The 20,192-nt window shown below is 43.8% G+C and overlaps 1 protein-coding gene across 1 annotated transcript; it reads left to right on the top strand.

The window, feature by feature from the left end:
• Positions 1–221: 221 nt before the first annotated feature.
• NAPA (NSF attachment protein alpha) lies at positions 222–18,870 on the top strand. The gene is made up of 11 exons (XM_081334704.1): positions 222–467; positions 4,994–5,076; positions 5,596–5,712; positions 8,759–8,805; positions 9,383–9,460; positions 10,391–10,446; positions 12,234–12,318; positions 14,552–14,656; positions 15,725–15,793; positions 16,631–16,681; positions 17,386–18,870. Exons 1-11 carry the CDS (start codon positions 364–366, stop codon positions 17,485–17,487), a joined length of 897 nt encoding a protein of 298 aa, XP_081190830.1. The 5' UTR covers positions 222–363; the 3' UTR covers positions 17,488–18,870.
• Positions 18,871–20,192: the final 1,322 nt, after the last annotated feature.

Below are 20,192 nucleotides of genomic sequence, written 5' to 3'. Positions count from 1 at the left end.
ACTGTACCACCCAAGCGGTCTTCCCCTGGCGGCAGTGGAGGCCGCTGGCCTCACGTGATGCTGGTGAGTCAGCAGAGCCTGAGTCACGTGAGGAGAGACTCCAGAGGCGTGCGTGCGTGCGTCGGGGGCCCAGAGGGCGCGGCCTAGGTCACGTGCTGGGAGAGGCGGGAATTACAGACGCCGCCGACGCCGCCCATTGGCTGTGCGTGCTGACGCGAGGGCGTTAGGCGACGTCTCTTCTTTTCCCCCCTCAGCCTGAAGGGAAAAAGATCGCCGTGAGGGGACAGTTGCGCTCGCCCGCTCTTTCTTCCCTTCCCTCAGCTTCGGCTTCTTCGCGGGGCGCGGGCCCGTTCTCCGCCGGCCATGGCGATGGACACCAGCGGCAAGGAGAAGGAGGCGCTGCAGCTGCTCGCCGAGGCGGACAAGAAGGTCCGCGGCTCCCATGGCTTCTTCTCGGGGCTCTTCGGGTAAGGCCCCGCGCCGCGGTCAGAACCTGGGAAGGGCGGTCTGACAGGGGGGGAAAGCCCGGAGGGAGGGCCGAAGCGGGCCGGCTTCTCCCGCCGTGAGGGCCCGGAGCCGTCTTGCCCGACCGACCGACCGACCTGTCAGGCGGGCCTCGTCTCTGGATTGCGGGCCTTGCTGCTTTGCGGCGCTTCCTTCCCTTCGGGCAGGGTCGCGGCGGGATGTTTGAGGGCAGGAAGCGGTTTTAGGCAGGCTCTGGTAGAGGTGGTCCTCGAGGTACGACCACAACGGAGCCCCAAAATTTATGTTGCTAAGCGAGACGTTCGTTCCAGGGAGCTTTGCCCCATTTTACGACCTTTCCTGCCCCGGTTGTTAAGTGAACCAGCGCGGTTGTTAAGTTAGTCACACGGTTGTTAACAGTGAATCGGGCTTCCCACATTGACTTGGCTTGTCAGAAGGTCACAAAAGGGGATCGCGTGACCCCGGGACACACTGTGACCGTCATGCCAGTTGCCAACTCTCCGAATTTTGAACATGGTGACGCTGCAACGGTCCTGGGTGTCAAAGTGGTCCTGTCGCTTTTTTCAGTGCTGTTGCAACTTTGAACGGTCACCAAATGAACTATTGTAAATTGAGGATTATCTGTACCCCAAACTCTTTGGCTCATCCACCCCTTCATGAAGTTTCAGATTTGGGGAGTCACAGGGCTGTATTATTTCCCATGTATTACATGGGTGGGGAAAAAAATCCTAGTTTAACCACAATAATGGAGACCTGCCCCTAAAGAGAAACCTTGAGGGAGAAACCTTGTTCTTAAAATGCTTGACCCAACTGCCCCTTTTCCCCATCTCAAAGACATTCCACCTACACACCAAAAAAAAAAAACCCAGGCCTGTTTTGCCTCAGCAGCTCAGTAGGGGCTGCCCCAAATGGCAAACAAGCAATTGCAAATTATCCACATAGAAGAGAATATTCGTAGCTCAAGGTTGAACTGTAGGGTCCTTGGGGCTCTCTGAGCTTGGTTTTCTTGTAGACATTTCATCTAGGGAATATCAGTGCTAGAAGGAGTTGGCATAGTTGTCGACATTTGGGGTCTTGTACTGGCATAGACGCGGTGGCTCAGTGGGTTGCCACTCGCGCAAATGGAGCTTCACAAATGCACACATGAGTGTCTGCCACCCGCGCAAATGGAGCTTCACATATGCACACAAGTGTCTACCACTTGTGCAAATGGACCTTCCCACATACACACAAGTGTCTGCCACTCGTGCAAATGGAGCTTTCCACGTCCACACAAGTGTCTGCCACTCACGGAAATGGAGCTGCATGCGTGTGCTCGCCTGCCGCTCACACAGAACAATTTCCTCTCTCTCCCCCCCCCCCCAGTCATCAAAGCCAGAAAGGTTGGGGACCACTGCCATAGACCATATATCGCTGAGCATGTCGATCAGAAGGTCGGCAGTTTGGCGGGTCGAATCCCGAGTGCCGCGTAGCAGAGTGAGCGCCTGTTACTCGTCCCAGCTTCTGCCAACCTAGCAGTTCGAAAGCACGTAAAAATGCAAGTAGAAAAATAGGAACCACTACGGTGGGAAGGTAACAGTGTTCCGTGTGCCTTTGGCGTCCAGTCATGCCGGCCACATGACCACGGAGACGTCCTCGGACAAGCGCTGGCTCTTCAGCTTTGAAACGGAGATGAGCACCGGCCCCTAGAGTCGGAAACGACTAGCACGCATGTGCGGGGGAACTTTTACCTTTACCTTTACTGGCATAGGAAAGATGCTGAAGAGTGAGAAAGTACCCAAAAACAGGCAGTGCAACCAATTGTTGCCAAGTGGGAGATGGGCAAAGAGAATGGAGGGTATATGACAAATACAATTCCTTGTATTATATATAATGTAAGTCTTGAACTTGAGAGGTGGACACACTTCTGCAGCAGGACATTGGTGTTTATTTTTTCCCACAGGCTGCGAATAAAAGTCTGGGTGTCAATAATTGTAGATTAATTTATGTTTTATTGCCAACATTGATGGTGTGTGTTAAATGGAAGAAGGTAGAGAAACTGTGACAGCTTTTGAAGATGTTTGCTTTCTAGATTCTTTCTTTACAAACAATAATGATGTGACCTAGCTGTTTTTGTAGTAGATTTGCTAGGAATAGTTATGTGCGCAGAGGCAATTAGGGGGTCACATATTGGAAGTAACAGGATGGGATTTGTATAGAACAATACTTAAATTCACAAAGCTCTACTACTCCCAGAAAAAAACTAATGGAAATACCCTGAAGAAGGCCATTGAAATTATCTACCTCAGAGCAAAATGCAGTTTCTAGGATAAGAACTCTGACTGCTAAATTGGCCGAGGTTTGTGGTCCAGTCAGACTTACCCTAGACTCCTTCTGTCCATTTCAAAAATAATAAGGTCCTAAGAGACAGTTTTTCATAGCATGTATAGCAAATGCCAACTGTGTAAACTGGAATGTGTTGATTTTAAAGGACTTAAAAATACAAGCTTGATTAAATGCTTTGGAAGTGTGAGGGCAGCTGATGCATTATGTGGATTAAAAATATGTTGTCTATTATGCTCATTTATCTTGTTTACATGCCACCAAAGAAAAGAAGACATAGGGGAGACATGATAGCTGTATTCCAGTATTTGAGGGGCTGCCACAAAGAAGAGGGGAGTCACGTTATTCATCAAAGCACCAGAGGGCATGACAAGAAACAATGGTTCGAAACTGATCAAAGAGAGAAGCAACCTTTAAGAAATTATCCTTAGTTAGAAGGATAAACTATAAATTACTTGTAGTCTGAGGAAACATTTTGGCTTCCTAGCATTTAGCTTATATGTTGGATAGCTCTATTTAATTGTCCAAGTTTTTCTGAGTTTTTGGTATTTGAAATGCCTCTTTGCATCCAACCCTGTGGCTTGTTCCCAGGCTGGTAATGTATCTTGTGCAACAGCTATAATGTTTTCTGGAATTTATCACTCATGTCTCTGGGCTAAGCCATGACTTACATCTCAACTTTCCTTAGAGGCCACAAGCTTTCCAACCACTATGGCTTGGACATCTCCCAAATTGGATTCTGTACATTTTTCAGAACTGACTGAAGAAATTTACTCTCTCAAAATACAAGCATTGGAATATTATTTCTATGTTCCTTGGCCTTTTAGTTTGGCCCCTTCGGTTCTCATATTTCAAGAGAACATTAACTAAAAATACTTTCTTTTCCTGGGTTTTATTTTGTTGAAACTCAGGCATTTGGCAAAGCCTGCCTGCCATCTGTAAGTGATTCAAAGAAAATGAATTATAGGTTTCCAGTGATGGAGCAGGGAAATTGCTTTCTGGAAGGGAATATATTGGAATGGCATGACAAAATTAAGCTTTCTACAAACTAGTGGTATTAGAGCAGAGCTGGCATAACCAGGTGCAACATTTTGTGGCACATGTGATGCGTGGTTTTGGGGAAACATAAATCTACTATTTTTCTTGGGCTGCAGCCTTGAGGTCTGGTTCAATGTGTTTTAACTGTAGTGGGCACTTTTAAGTTGTATGCTTTAAAAGTCTCAGTAGCTGATGCTATTTAAACTAAAACATTAAAATCCAATAAAGTACAAATTGTGTGACTTGATTATGCTATAAATCTAAAGCACCATTTTTTATATTATTTATGTTGGAGTCTGTTTAATACTGACAATTCACTAGCACATAGTTCTCTCATTTATTTTTAAGAGGAGGAAAAAAGGAGGCCTTAATATTTCCAAAGGTTTCTGCTTTAGTATTTTCTACATATCAACTGAAAGTGAAATGCAGATCTAATTTAATCATTTCAATGTCTTATAAAGGCATGTACTTTAGACAACAATCATTTTGTTCATACATCACATCATTAACTGGATTGAAATAAAGCTATACTTGCCTTTCCTTTGATTCATGTTCCTTATTGTGAAGTGCACAACCTGTATTTGGGGCCCCTACGGCCATGCCATTATTTAATTGCATGCAGTTTTTTTGTTAGAATGATGTGGCTAATAGTAGCTTCTTATTCAAAATGATGTAAACATTTAGATGTTAATACACCTATGTATATTCTTTCTTTTGTTTGCCAACATATTAGACACTACAACTGTTAGACATTCAGTATGGAGAAAGAGTATGTATGTATGTGTGTATGTATATGTGTGTGTGTGTATGTATACACACACACACACACACACACACACACACACACCTTAAGAAGCCCTGGGGAAATCAGAATACCCAGGCAGTTCAAATGGGTATAGAAATTTATTGCAAGCTTAAGCTCTCTACAAGAATTTGAACTAATTATGGGTCAAGCAAATTGGCGGTAGATAAGAGTCAATGGAATTCAAAGTGGGCTGGACTTGGATCTCTTCTGGGCACAAAAGGACTCTTAACTAATGACACGTTTGATGCCTCCCTCAGGTTTAGCCTGGCCATCTCCTACACTTGTTTTGCAACTAAATGATTCTTCCTGCTCTCTGCTGATGCACCGTGTTCTTTTCCTCCATAGAGGTGGTTCCTCCAGGATCGAAGAAGCATGTGATATCTATGCCAGAGCGGCTAATATGTTCAAAATGGCCAAGAACTGGAGCGGTATGTGGCCTGCCTGATCCTGTATCCCACACTGTGGTATATTTGACTTGCTAAGATATACATGCATCACTTTGTCTGCTGGTAGAACTTACACATCATCCTCATAAAGAGGCACGTTCCTCAGCCTGAGTTGCTGGAAGTACCTGAACAATCTTACGGAACCAGGAAGGGCTGGGCAGGTGCTGTTCTGGCTCGTTTCACGGAGCCATGACTAATATTCACACTAACCTCATTGGCTGCGGAATTGCCACTGCCCAAAGCCGCACTGAAAGAAGTGCTGCTGTTTTAAGTAACAACTCTACAACCAAGTGGCGTGGACCCCAAGATTTGATAGCAATGATAACCAAGTAACTTAAGATTGTACATTCCAGGCATTTTCCTTCTGTTACCCTTTTGTTTTTAGCAGAGGAGGATAAAGCACAAACTCTTTAGAATTTACTTCTGGTTTTGAACGTTTAAGTTACTTATTAAAAAGCCCCTAGCCTTTCGTTCCCCGTGACTCTTTTCTTTCTCTCGTAGCTGCCGGGAACGCATTCTGTCAGGCTGCTCAGCTCCATCTCCAGCTTCAGAACAAGCATGATGCAGCTATGAGCTTTGTGGATGCTGGTAATGCTTTCAAAAAGGCTGATCCTCAAGGTAAATAAAAGGGGGGCGAGGTATCTTTGCAGCCTTAGCAGAATAAGTTAGGGTTACCTCTTGGGGCATGGGGTTGATCCATTCATACCTCCCAACATTTCCACTAAAGCTATGCAAACCGGTTTAATCTACAGTATGTGGGTTTGCATCACGCAGTGTAACCAACAATGCTTCAACAAATACATATATTTCATTCAAAAAAAAAAAATAAGTCAACGTTGCCTTTTGGTCATTTTGAGCATGACTAGGAGGGGGAAGAGAAGAACTGAACTAAGCAACTGCTTTAGGGGCCAAGTCACACATGATTCTGCAGTCCAGATGTGCATCACCTTCTCCTTTTGTAGGTCATCTCCTTGGCCTATGGAAATAGCTTCAAGGCCCTGGCTTCTCTTGAGAGACTGTGAATATAGTTTCCTGGTTCAGCTCAAATGAGAAAATGAGTAATTAGAGATTCTGCTGAAATACATCATAGGGATGAAAAGATTTTGAGTATCCAGGATCTTTGTTACTGCCTGGTTTTTTTTGTTGCAGACATTTCATGACCTAAATTAAGTAATATCAGTAGTAGCATAATCACATAGTACTAATGATGTTCCCTAGTTAGGTCATGAAATGTCTGCAAGAAAACCACCAAGCTCAGAGAGCACCAAGGACCCCATAGTCCTCCTCCACCTCCCCTTCCCTTCCCCCTCCTCCCCCCCTCCCTTCTATCACTGAAGACGTTACCTAGTTGGGTCATGAAACTTCTGCAAGAAAGCCACCCAGCTCACAAGGACCCCACAGTTCAGCCCTAAGTTACAAATATTCTCTACTTCTGAGTATCTGCTTTATTAATCCAGTGTCATTAGTGGTCTACGCTTTGCCTCTTAAGGCTTAACCGACTTGTTCTGCCTTTAAACGGGCCATAAAGCTGCTTGTTGCTAGAATGTCGAAGAGCAAAATCTCGCCAGCTCACCTCCTAACAGGATACACAGAGAGATCATCCTTCAGGTGCAGTGTTGCAGTTTAACCACTCTCCACTTGTTGCAGAATGCCTAATTCTAATCCATGAGTCCATACCTCATTTTAATGTCTTACTGTTTAAGCTTAGGAAGGCTTGGGTAATCTTGGGTTGCCCAGAAGCCAGCTTTTTGTGTAGCTTAGAGTAAATCTGAGCTTTGCGTTATGAAGTTGCTCTTCCTCCCCCAGGCTCTTTGTGATTAGGAGAGGATTACAAGGAAGATTTTACCTCTCTTCTTTTTTCTTTTTTGTTGTTGTCTCTCTTTGAGTGCAACACCCGGGAAGATCTACCAACTGACCCACAATTTGTCTAGGCCCAGCTTCTGGCTTTTGAGTCTGTTTCTGGGAAGAGGAGGAATCCTTTTTGCGCCTTCTTGCTAGTACTTGTTAATGAGAAAATGGTGGGCAATTGAATCAAGAGATCTGTCTTCCGTAGCTCTACTGTGGCTCAAACAATAGTTCAGAAAGATGAAAATGTTACTTGAGGAGAAAACGCATCTAATCCTCACCAGGGATTTGTTTAATCTTTTTTTGGAGACTTGGAAGCTGATTATCGGCCTTAAGAGGGAGATGAAATAAGAGACGATCCAAGCTGTGTACCGAGTTCCCCCAAGGATTTTAATCTGATGCTTGACGCCTTTGGGTTGCCTTTTTTTATAATAATAATATGCAAGGCTTTTCCTGGGATTGGAGTTTGGAAAAGGAAACCATTCTGCTGCTTTGGAGCCAAACAGTGTCGGTTACAAATCTGTACCCCTGGAGGGATGGTCCTTGTCCACCCAGAACAGGTGTTCCAAAGAAAAACAAATTCGGATGGGGTTGCGTTGTCTTGGAGATTGGACAGAGCCTCTGGTCTTGAAGGGGAAATCTGGTTACCGGAAGCCTTTAGCAGTCAGTTCTTTCTCTTGTTAAAACAGTGCATTGGAGTTAGGGACAGGCCAGGATGGGCTTGAGGCATTGCAGAATCTTGAGCAGGAGATGGTGGGACATGGAGACCACCTGCTTCTTCTAGCTTGATAAAAAAAGTACTCGGAATAATGCCAGTCTATATAACAGGAAATTAAGTCTTTTCAAGGTCTCCTGCTGTTGCCCGAGAGGAGCAGGTGTCTACTAGAAGTATTTCTTCTGTGATGGCTGCTTGCTTTGATTTTTTTAGCACTAGGTGCAACACTTTTATTTTTCCAGGCTGTTTTTCCTCTTCCCAGTTGCAAGTTGCTCCACTAGGATGGGATGAAATATATGTATAATTCACATGCGGCCTGACTCCCTGCTTCACTGCTAACCCTGAAAATAAATAACGATAAGCTTGACAGTCCTCGACTTAACGACCACAACTGAGCCCAAAATTTCTTTTGTTAAGTGAGTTTTGCCCCATTTTACACGCTTTTCTTGCCACAGATATTAAGCGATTCACTGCCGGTGATAAGTTAGGAACACGGTGGTTAAGTGAATCTGGCTTCCCCCCTGACTTTGCTTGTCAGAAGGTAGCAAAAGGGGATTACATGACCCCGGGACACAGCAACGGTCGTAAGTATGAGTCAGTTGCCAAGCATCAAAATTTTGATCCCATGATCATGGGGATGCTGCAAAGGTAGTAACTATGAAAAACGGTCATAAGTCGCTTTTTCCAGTGCCGGTGTAACTTTGAACGGTCACTAAACGAATGTTGTAAGTCGAAGTTGTGCAGTTCTTCAAGCAGCCACATGATGGCAGCACTGGAACCCTTCCAAAGGTTGCTTGTCCTTCTTGGCCGTCCCTAACTCACTCCAGTATGATGCCCAACTGTTTGCCCTATTCTCGCTTGGGGAAGAATGCCAAACCATGTGGAAAAGTCCCATCCGTTCTTGAGATACTCTGTCCTGGTTCCAAGAAGGACCAGGCAGTTTTTCCTTTAAGTACTTACTGATCTCCTCCAAGAAAAGAAATATGCTATAAATATTCCTGCCTTCTGTTTGAAAGGAACAAAGGTTAGCTGGAGCTGCATTGATGAATGGCTTTGTTTCTTTGTGTTACTGTATTTAAAATGGCTTGTTTTGTTTTTTAACAGAGGCCATTAATTGTCTCCTTAGAGCTATTGAGATCTACACAGACATGGTAAGCTGCTTATATAATTCAGAAGTTCCCTTCTTAATTAAAAACAAGGAATATTTCATGCTTGAAAAAAAAATTACTTGGCAAACCCCTCACAGAGGACGTCTTTTCACAAATCACATGGTGTTTTTTAGACATGGCTCCCAAACAAGGATTGGGGGGGGGCGGATTGTCTGGCTAGCACACAAATTGCATAGTACTGTGAAATGCTGACAAAAAGTTTGTGTGTCGAAATTGCCCATAAATGAAATAAACACCCCCATTAAGGTAGATGGCACTGTCACTGGCTGGTCCGATGGATTATGCTACTTGCCACAGAATTTTCTGTAAAGTATAGGTAATCCTTGACTTACGACCACAGTTGGGACCAGAAATTCTGTTGCTAAGCAAGGTGATTGTTAAATAAATCATGCCTAATTTTATGACCTTTATAGCATCTGGTGGTTCAGGATAATTGCCTGATTTCAACATAGTTGAGGATGATCACCCATGGATTAGCACTGCCTTGGGTGGGAGATATCCAGCTGTCCCCAAAAGTTGGTTCCCAATTCATGCTATTTCTCTGGGCTTTCTTTTTCAGGGGCGTTTCACCATTGCAGCCAAGCACCATATAACCATAGCTGAGATCTATGAGAGTGAGCTGGTGGACATTGAAAAGGTACGGTGAACGGGCAGGTCATGTAGACCCTGTCTCCATAAGCTTGGTCATGCCCAACTCTTCACGACCCCATGGACCAAAGCACGCCAGGCCCCCTCCTGTTCTCCACTCCCTGAGTCCACAATGGTGTGCTGTTTATTTACTCATTCAATTTATGTGCCGCCCCTCTCACTGTAACAGCGGCTCTGGGCAACTTTTACCCTGCACCCTATCCTGGTTTCGCAGAAGAAGGGGATTGTTGTTGAGATTGAGGTAACTTTTGAAAAGCTCCTTTTCAATTCTCCTGCTGCAAACACCCACGTTTCAAAGGGCCTTGATTTAGCTGGTGGATGGGCAGAGAAGAGGAATTGATGGGCTCCAGGAATTAGGTGTAATGCTTTATAAAACCAGTTTGTAGTCAGAGTTAGATTCAGAACTAAAAGTTCATTTAGAAGCTTTGGACAAGTGGACTGTGTCTTTCATTGCAAATGACTTACTGTTAACTGCCACAGTGGAGAAAGGCTGGAGTCTTTAAATAAAATGCAATATTTTATTGGCCAAGTGTGATTGGACGCACAAGGAGTTTGTCTCCGGTGCATAAGCTCTCGGTGTACCTACAAACAACAAGGTAATATAATCATGAGATACCAATAGGAGGCAGTAGTAGAAAAGATGAGAGGGATAATAGTAACACAGCCCTACTGCATGAGTAAATATCTTTACATATAAGACAGCAGTGTGATAATTAGATGTTCAGCAGTGACGGCATGAGGAAAAAAACCTGTCCAGTTGTTTTGGCATGCAGTGCTCTATTGTGCTATTTATGAACTCTCTGGGAAGAGTCTGCTAAGGTCTTGTAGAGAAAAAGTGTATGTATGTGTTTTTCAACCCAAACCATATATATATATATGCTCAGTTCTCTTTCCATTTTCCCCTTTTCTTCCTTTCCAGGCAATAGCTCATTACGAACAAGCTGCAGATTACTATAAAGGTGAAGAATCAAACAGGTAATTCAAGCATTTCCTGTTTGCATTTCTGCCATGGGCTTACTGCTTTACGATGGTTCCGTTCCTGCTTGTCAGGAAGGCCTCAGAAAACAGACTGGTTTAAAAGCATCAAAGCTGGATGGACAGCTTGCCTGTTTTGGAAATGGTCAGAGGGGTTTTTGTGTTTCACTGACGGCAAGCTAAAATAAAATTTCAAGTTGATCCTTGTGATTCAGTTCCCTGAATCAAAGCTAAAGTGATATTTTGTCATCGCTGTGCCTTGGTGGATATAAAAGCAATGAGAATGTGGTTTGGCTGGTACTTCACGTTTTCATGAGCACGCACTGCACTTCCCTGACTTTAAGCTTACCTTACTAATTCAGCCTTATTTTGACTACTTATTAGACCAGTTCTTGCTTTCTCCATGTGAATGGCTGCCACAGGTTTAAAATACAGTGCTCTATAAACTTCGTCCCAAATGACTTTGGGGGCACTGTTGGAGATAGGAAGCAGTCATTTGACATCTGCCCCAGATGAGTAAATTTGTGTCAAAAGGTTTTTCCAGGAGTTCGAATCTCGCTGGCTCAAGGTTGACTCAGCCTTCCATCCTTCTGAGATTGGTAAAATGAGGAGCCAGATGAAGCAGTATATAATTCTAAGTGCTATTGCTATTGCTAAAGGAGCTGTGGACAAAATGACAAGAAGCAACGGATGGAAACTAGTCAAGGAGAGAAGCAACCTAGAACTAAGGAGAAACTTCCTGACAGTGAGAACAATTAACCAGTGGAACAACCTGCCTCCAGAGGTGGTGAATGCTCCAACACTGGAGGTTTTTAAGAAGAGACTGGACAGCCATTTGCCTGAAATGGTATAGGGTTTCCTGCCTGAGCAGGGGGTTGGACTAGATGACCTCCAAGGTCCCTTCCAACTATTATTATTATTATTATTATTATTATTATTATTATTATTATTATTATTATTGCTTGATCGGTGCCTTCGACACACATTATCTCTGGAATCTGAATGAGCTGGTTCATCACTCCCAGAAATTTCTACACCACTCATCTCACCTAAGTAACTCTGGGCATTTTACAACAAATTAATAAAACCATATAAACGCATGAATAAAAGCATAGCTTGAGAGCAGAGTTGAAGCAAGTTAAAACTTACAAGTAAAAATGAATTGGGTTAAAAGTTCAAAGGCTAGGAAGTTAACAAGGCGGTGGGAGTGTCTTCAGGCCACCAGCCATCTAATGTTGCACGATACTTTTCATAATAGTTCACAAGTAGGGTCCAGCTCCTTTTGCGTTATCTAGTCTGAATGGATTATTCTGAATTTAGTTACATGGAGAAAGGATTATTGCTTAGGCAGCAGCTTCAACACACAAGGAGTCAGAAGTGCCTCTTAAGTGACCCTCTGCCCTCAGGCTGGTACTCAGTTTGAAAAGATCTTGGCTCCTGGGAAGAGCGGAGAGGCCGATTGCTAGGAGCACTTTCTGGAAATCTTCCATTATAGACACGTTATCCTCTATGCTTGCCTTGAGAAGTACAGTTCTACTCTCAAGTCTCTCTAGACTAGCGAGAGAAGCCTAGTCGGATGCAAACCCAACTTTCTCCCACACAAGCTACTTTTTAAACTTGTATTTGCATTTTGCATTTGGGCCTTAGCTAGTTTGGGTGTTTTGGGGTCCACTGATGTTGCCCGGGCGGGCATGATGGAGGCTGTGTTGGCAGGTGGGGAAGAAGAGTTGCTGGTCTTTCTGTGTCCATTTGCCTCCAATCCTTTTTTTCCCCCTTTTTTCCTGCAGCTCTGCCAACAAATGTTTGCTGAAAGTGGCTACCTACACAGCTCAGCTGGAGCAGTACCAAAAAGCTATTGAAATCTATGAGCAGGTCCGGTTACTTCTGTTCTCTCTCCCCACCCCCACCCCTCCGCCTTCCATTGAACCTTCATAAAACCACACCTCTTTAACATACTGAACCACCATATAAGTGTGAAAACAAAAATCTACCAGGGCTGAGATTTGCCAGTTTTAATGAAAACAGGGCAATCGGACTTTTGAGTTAAGAGAAACAGGGATGCTGGTTCTATGGATTCTTACAGGCGTATTGTGACTAGTTCTGTTTTTGCCAGATGTCAGGTAATTCATGAGTTTGCTCATTTAGAAGGCTACCCAGCCAACCCTGACTCTGAAGAATGTATACATTAAAGGACAAACCCAAGAAACACACACAAGAATAAGCATAGCGGCAGAGGAACATGACATACACCCTAGCCCACAGGTCTGCAACCCACGGCTCCGGAGCCGCATGCGGCTCTTTCAGCCGTCTCCTGCGGCTCCCAGTTTTCTGACGTGCAATCCAAAAAAAAAAAAAAGTGGGACTAAAAAAGTTCAACCAATCAATTCAAATATGCAGGGTAGGTGCATATCTCGCCTTGGTTCCACTCTTCAGTCAAACCCTGTTCTGCGCATGCGCGCATGTACACGCATGTGCACACATTTTTTGCGGCTCCCAGTTTTTCCTTTTGTGAGGGAACCGGTTCCGAGTGGCTCTTTCACTGTTTCAGGTTGCTGATCCCTGCCCTAACCCAAGCAGTCAATACCAAATGGACACACACCAAACGTGACTCAGAGCTTGGGGGGGGGGGGAGTATTTCTATGGTTTGTTTCAATAAAAGAGGATATTTGTAGCTCTGGATTGAACTGTGGGATCCTTGGTGCTCTCTGAGCTTCATGGTTTTCTTACAGACGTTTTAAGACCCAACTGGATAACTTCAGTGCTAGAAAGGAATGGGCTTTATAAACCAAAGACTCCACTCCGTTCTAGCACTGATGAAGTTACCTAGTTGGCTCATGAAACATCTGCAAGAAAACAACGAAACTCGGCACCAAGGACCCCAAAGATTTGTTTAAAGAATTACAATATTGGGGCAATTTGAATGTCTGAGGATATATTACTCTAAAAGGCAAACATCAGAACAGAAAAAGTGTGCTTGAGACCTATCAGAGGACATTGCTTAATAGATAGAACATGAAGCACACTTGCTGTGTTGGATCTTACAACAGAGATGATGAGAGACTGAAAGAGTCTTTTATGCCACAAGCCATAAAGTGGTGTGAGGGATGGCTAAGTCCTCAACATGTTCGGAGAACTTTCAGTGACCTTTCTGACCAGACTCTTCACCAGCCTTCTCTTCCATCCATTTTGCCTCCACAAGAGTTAGAAACTTATTTTCTTTGCGTAAAACTTGCCTTAGGTTCACAGGAAGCCATTGTAATGACTTTCTGGGGATGTTCCTGGGATCTTGTGGCATTATGACCCCCGCAGAGCAATTCTAATAATGTTTTCCAGAATCTTCCCCTTCAAATTTGGAGCAGAGGAATGGAGATGATTCAAAGACTAAGTGCATTTTTTTAAAAAAAACGAAAAAAAATCACTACTCTAAAATGCTGTATTTTGCTCAGAAAGATTTGTTTGCTAGTTCTATTCCTGTCCGTTTTCTGCTCTCAATGGCATTGCTTATTGTATCAGTGCAACTTCTTTATTACAATCATTGGTTTGTTTATGCAAGAATAAAACTTTTGCAAGAAAAGTGTTTAATCAATCAGCAGCAATCCCGTTAAGTTACCAGGTTAGAAAGTGGGAGACGTGAGTTCAAGTCCCACCACAATCACGAAAGCCAGCTGGGTGACTTTGGATTGGTCCCTCTCTCTGTTTGATGCACCTCGCAGGGTGTTTGTTGTGGGGAAAACAAGTCAAGAACAGTGTGTTGAATATGTTCACTACCTTGAGTTATTTGCATAAACAATAAAAGCGGGATACAAGTCAATAAAAACACTAATAACACAGATTAATATAATTACAACATTTCTGTCTGCCGCACTTCTCTGCTCTGCATTTGCCATATTTGGACTCCTCAACACGTAAGATTTGCTGACTTCTCTTAAGAAAACAAAAACCGAATGTCTTCATGTCTCTTTTGTGGTAGGTGCTCAATCCTGCATGTGAGGGTATAAATAATACCATATCATTTTCTTCCGTTTTTTTTAAAAAAAAGCTTCCTTCAAAGCAAACCCCCTTTTCTGATTTTCTTCTTTCCCCCCACCTTTTCTGCAACCTCCAGGTGGGGACCAGTGCCATGGACAGCCCCTTGCTGAAATACAGTGCAAAGGAATACTTCTTCAAAGCAGCCCTCTGTCATTTCTGCATTGACATGCTCAATGCCAAGGTTTGGACAATGTCGTTTTATTTCTAGAAATTTGGTAAAGCTTTTACAGTATTCTTTATTGATGAGGCCTCAAAGTCAGCATATGTTCAAGTGAATTCACCACTGCGCGCAATCCCAATGTGTTCTATAAAATATCTTCACTGTTGGGCAGCCCTGAGTATAAACTTACGGTTCTAGTGACCACATATATATTTGTGCCCTGAAGGAAATAAGATAATCTGTTATTAAAAGTCTCAGTAAATAGTTCTGTCAAGTAGTGTCCGTAAATACCGAGCCTGTGCAGAGGCATATAATAGACAATTTCTTTAATTACCGGTAAATTTCTACACTGTCCATCTAGCTTAAAACCATATGTGAATAAACCATAGATTAAAAATTAAAAACAGGTTAAAACTTACAAGTAAAAATTGAATAGGACACATGCAACGTCTCCTATTTATGCTCCTTTGTAAAATTTTGTATTGAGGGGGCTCCAGGCTAAGGATTCTATGCATGAAGGAATCTGATTCCTTCAGAATGTGCAGGGGATTTAAGGCTGTGTATATGTGAGAAACGTAGCTGTCTTAACTTCCTGACCCTCATGACAAATAGGCTCTTTATTTTTGCTTTAATAATCCCCCAGAAAGAGGTTTGTGTGGAAGGTGTTGGAGAGAGACTGTCCGGTCCAGGGGAGGAGTCAAATGGGAAATTAGTCTGGAATCCCTACGTGGACATGAGAATGAACTCTGACCCTCCCATTTAATGCCTTTGAAGCTTATCTAGCGTAGCCAAGTCAGTCTGGGAAGATTCCTGCATATAAGCTTGAGCAATAAAACAAGTAACTGAGTTCATCACATCGTGCCCGATGTGGGTGGAGGAAGAAAAGCAGAAAGTTTAATTTCTTAGTCAAGGCTTGAAATTTTGTAGTTAAAAGTAATTTGATTGTCACCTGTGCAGTATTTTAGTGCAGGAAGAGGCAGCCTAAAAGGCTTGTCTGCTGTTTCACCTTTTGTAACACCTGAAGTCCTTTACCTTTTGATTCACACAGCCCCTAACTGGGATTCCATTCTTTTCCTTCATTTAAATCAGTTGGCCATACAGAAGTACGAAGAGATGTTCCCGGCTTTCTCGGATTCCAGAGAATGCAAACTGGTTAAAGTGAGTATTTCTTATCGAGGCTTGAGGCCAGTCTCACTGAATGTATGCATCTGAGATTTTCAGCCTCAACGTACCAACGATAATCTTGGGTTAGATTTTTAGCTACAAAACTTGAGTGATATTATACAAAGATTGCAGCAGTCATGAGTTAGAAATTAATTGCATGATTAGTCAGCGAAGGAGGAGGAGCTAGGCCATACAAGGATGGCATTGTTCTTAAGCACTGGGGGTTAGATTTCCAGAAAAAAATTGGAGATGTTTGGCTAGTTAAATTACAGGATGTTTTTTTTTTCTGTCCAACGGTGGCTCAGCGGTTAAAGACAGTGAGCTTGTCAGCTGGAGAGCTGACAGCCCGGGTTCAAGATCTGAGCTCCACCCAATGGGGTGAGTCCTGCTACTTGCCCCGGCTTCTGCCCACCTAGCATTTCAAAACATGCAAATGCAAGAAGAAGAATGGCTACCACTTCGGTGGGAAGGTAACAGCATTTTGCGTGCCTCGGCATATAGTCATGCTGGCCACCTGACCGTGCAAATTGTCTTCAGACAACTCTGGCACCCTTGGCCAAGAAACGGAGACGAGCACCGTGCCCTGGAGTTGGACATGACTGACAAGGGAAGCTTTACCTTTGATGGTTTATATAAGGTTGGTCTACCCAAGACCACACAATGTCCACAAAAGCAACGATGGGCTCTTCGGCCAGCGTATAACATCTGCGCTCAAACCGATGAGTCTTCTAATTCCCTTGCGTCAACGGCTGAACCTTGCCCTCTGTTGATACTGCTTTGTTTGGGAATTGATCTGGAAATGCCTCACGCCTCTCCTGTCTTCTTTCCTAGAAATTGTTGGATGCTCACGAGGAGCAGAATATTGACAGTTACACTGAATCAGTAAGTTTTGGGTTATCCTCTTCCTTTCCATTACTGTCCAGCTCATTCCCCACCCACCCCCAAGCTTGGTGCCTCCTGATTTTCAGTTTTGTGATTCTGGATGATCAAATGCAACACATCTAGGGAACCTCAAGCTGGAAAGAGAGCGGGCCCATCATTTGCTCTGCAAGTAGACAGATTGGAAGGCTGCAAACGGCCTCAAATTCTGGAGCTGCAGTCGCAGCTCATCTGGAAGGAGAATGACGAGGGGAGGGTGGGAATACAGGTAGTCCTCAACTTACAACTTTTCATTTGGTGACCAATCTGAAGTTACAACAGCACTGCAGGGGGAAAAAATGACCTACAAGTTTTTCGCACTTAAACTTGTTGCAGCCTCCCCGTGATCACATGATCAAGTTTCAGACACTTGGCAACTGACTCGTATTTATCACAGTTGCAGCGTCCCGGGCTCCTGTGATCCCCTTTTGCGACCGTACAAAAAGCAAAGAAAATAGGGGAAGCCAGATTCAATTAGCAAGCATTCTACTGACTTAACTGCAGTGATTCACCGAAGAAAGGTCATCCAATGGGGCAAAACCCACTTAACAAATGTCTCGGCAACAGAAATTTGGGGCTCAGTTGTGGTCCTATGTCAGGGACGGTCTGCATTTAAATTCCTGCTAATAGAATATTCCTGGCCACATTTCTTTTTTCCCCTCCACCAGGTGAAGGAATACGACTCAATCTCTCGCCTGGACCAGTGGCTGACCACCATGCTTCTGCGCATCAAGAAAACCATACAGGGTGAAGAGGAAGATCTGCGTTAAGAAAAACCCCCAAACACCTTTGCCCTCCGTCCTCTGGCCCGTTATTTGCAGAACTCTGCCTGGATCAGCTCTGGGGGAAGAGAGGGTCTTGGCACGAAGGAATTAGACTCAAGTGGCAAATTCTTCATTTTCGCTTCCTTTCTCATCCCGCCTCTTTGCGCTGCAGTAAACACGGCTGGGATGCGTCACCTGTGGATTGCTCCTGAGAGATCTACAGTCCTCCAAGCCTTGCCTCGCTTCCCGAGTCAGCATTTACATCCTCCCCGTGGCTTCGTTGATGGTTTAATATTTAAAGCATCTTTAGTAAGTTGGGTTTGTTGATGGTGCCATTCTCTTTTCCTTCTCCCCCAAATCTTAACGGAAATTGACAAGGAAAACGGCTCCTTTACAGCAGAAAGAACGCCTGGTGATATTTGTGGCTTCATCTCATCTCTTTCCCCACCCCCACCCCTTTTGACCACAGCAGTTCCAGCTCCCTTTTTTCAACGCATTGCAAGGCTAGGGAGCCCCTTCCGTGAGCTTTGGTCAACCCTTCTCCTTCCAAAATAATGTTTTAAAAGTGGACAGAATGGCGCTGATCTCTAAATGAAGGAGCCGGGCTTGCTAAGCGTCTCTCACCTGCCTCGTTTCAAATAACACGGGAAACCCACACAAATTCTGGCTGTTGCTGATGAGCTGTAGGAAATAATTCGGCTTCATTCCATGTCTCTCTCTTGTACCCTGAACTACCTTAATTTATGTGTGTTAGCCCAGTTTATCCCTTTAGAGCAGGGGTGTCCCAACCTTGGCAGAATTTCAGACTTGTGGACTTCAATTCCCCAGCCAGCCAGTCAAAATTCTGGGAGTTGGAAGTCCACAGGTCTTAAAAGTTGCCAAGATTGGACACCTCGGCTTTAGAGATTGGTGTTAGAAATGTGGTGTTGTATATCCATATCTCAAGAGTGATAAAGGATATTCAGGTCTCCTGTTCCTCCTCGGCAAGAGGCAGACCAATCTGGGAATTATGCAGCAGATAGCCAAAAAACCACCTAATTTAAAACTAGAAGCTGTGTGTGCAAGCTGTCTTTGATCTCTCGTGGCGCATGATTCTCCCTCCTGGCTTAGTTTGAAGAGAGCATTTTTCCAGCCAGGTATTCTGTATACATCGTCATGAAGCTGCTGTGTTTTTCCCCCCCTCCCTTTTCTCTTTGCTTTAAGTTTAAGAGAAAGAGCTTTATCATGTAATCTAGCATCTTCAGGAAAGTTTCTCATATTTAATGTTTCCTTACTCTGCTGTTGGAAGGTAGACTTAAATTCTGTTGCATGTTCCATAATGTCTACCGGAAAGCAACTAATAGTGAAATAACTTGCGCACAAGAAACAATAAAAAGGAAAAAAAAAACACCAACTTTTGCATGTGGAAACAGTGTCGAGTATGATTATAGCCTCCCTAACTTTAAAATTTCTGCTGCTTTCTATAAACGTCTTGCTTCTGCTCTGTTTCCCTCTGGATTCCGATTCCCTTTCCCACCAATTTTTCTAAGTTGTGATCCTGTTCTTGAACACTGGCTGTGGTTCTGCGTGTCTAAAAATACACCTGCATGCTTGAATTTGGCTGCCTGCCTGTGTGTGTGTGTGTGTGTGTGTGTGTGTGTATAAATTTTTGTGACCGCAGTAGATTTTGATGAGAAGTCCTTACAGGAGTGAGGGTTAGAGGTACTCTGAAGTTGCATAACAAGTAAGAACGTCCCCACATCAATTGTGCAAATTAAATCAAGATTACTTTAAAGTACATAACTCTATGCAGGGCACTGAATTTTCTCTTTCTTAATTGGAATCTTTCCCCCCCCCCACTGGCACTGAAGTAACTTTTGCTAAACCTCAGTGCTTTTTGAGAAGCATATCTACCCAGCCATAAAACCACCTGGAAATTGGTGATAACTGTCAGGAATGAAAAGACTTGCAGTCCAGAGATTGCCAGTTTGGACATCTCTGAATCTGAGGTGTCCACGAGGCTTGCAGCAAGAAGTAGCTGGTTTTCTAGCAATTACATCACATCACATTAATATTCTCCAGAGAAGGGCAATACCTGCCATCTGGGGGGGGGGGGCGCAGATTGAAAGAAGGTGGCTGATATCCTCTGCCAAAACAAAGGCCCATAACAATAGTTGTTATGTTGAGCAATTAAATACACTGTAAATCCTCAAAGATGCTATCTAAATGAGAGTATGTTTCTTTGTCTTACATTCAACGCTAACATAAGTTATCCCTAGTTCAGAAGAATTAGACTACGCCCAGATTCCATGACTTGCTGGAATGGGTTTCCATGAAGTCCTAAGTTTGACCTGACTCCAGAACTTGCTTTATTTCAAGCTTTATGTAGCTCTGAAGTCAAAAACATTTTGTGCTATCCCATATTGCTGCTGCTTGTGGGCACACCTATTGTCACAGAACTAATGGCCAGTGATGTGGGAGTAGTAAAACCAGCCAGACCAGGAGAGACAGTAGGACTTGTTCATGGAAGCATAACCTGGATTAGCTGCCTCCTGGAGTGATTTAGACCAGTAGAGTTTTGTATTTTCTTGCCATGTCAACAGTACAAACCAGAAATAAAGCATGAAGCTGGCATTTGTGACTCAAACTGGATCTTGTATTACCTTAAAAGCCAATACCTCAATTCTATGTCAGGTCCTTTGGTTAAAAAACAACAACAACTGCACAGCCAC

Source organism: Vipera berus (genome assembly GCF_964194415.1).
Source record: "Vipera berus genome assembly, chromosome: 9".
In the NCBI taxonomy this organism is placed as follows: domain Eukaryota; kingdom Metazoa; phylum Chordata; class Lepidosauria; order Squamata; family Viperidae; genus Vipera; species Vipera berus.
Note: the sequence above shows the minus strand (reverse complement) of the source record. Positions and strands in the feature narration are given on the sequence as shown.

Bases quoted from the DNA above. Each gene is read 5' to 3' on its own strand.
- NAPA (XM_081334704.1), top strand. From the start codon at position 364: ATGGCGATGGACACCAGCGGCAAGGAGAAGGAGGCGCTGCAGCTGCTC. The intron at 9,461-10,390 runs GTACGGTGAACG...CTTCCTTTCCAG, and splicing joins AGCTGGTGGACATTGAAAAG to GCAATAGCTCATTACGAACA. The intron at 14,657-15,724 runs GTTTGGACAATG...CATTTAAATCAG, and splicing joins TTGACATGCTCAATGCCAAG to TTGGCCATACAGAAGTACGA.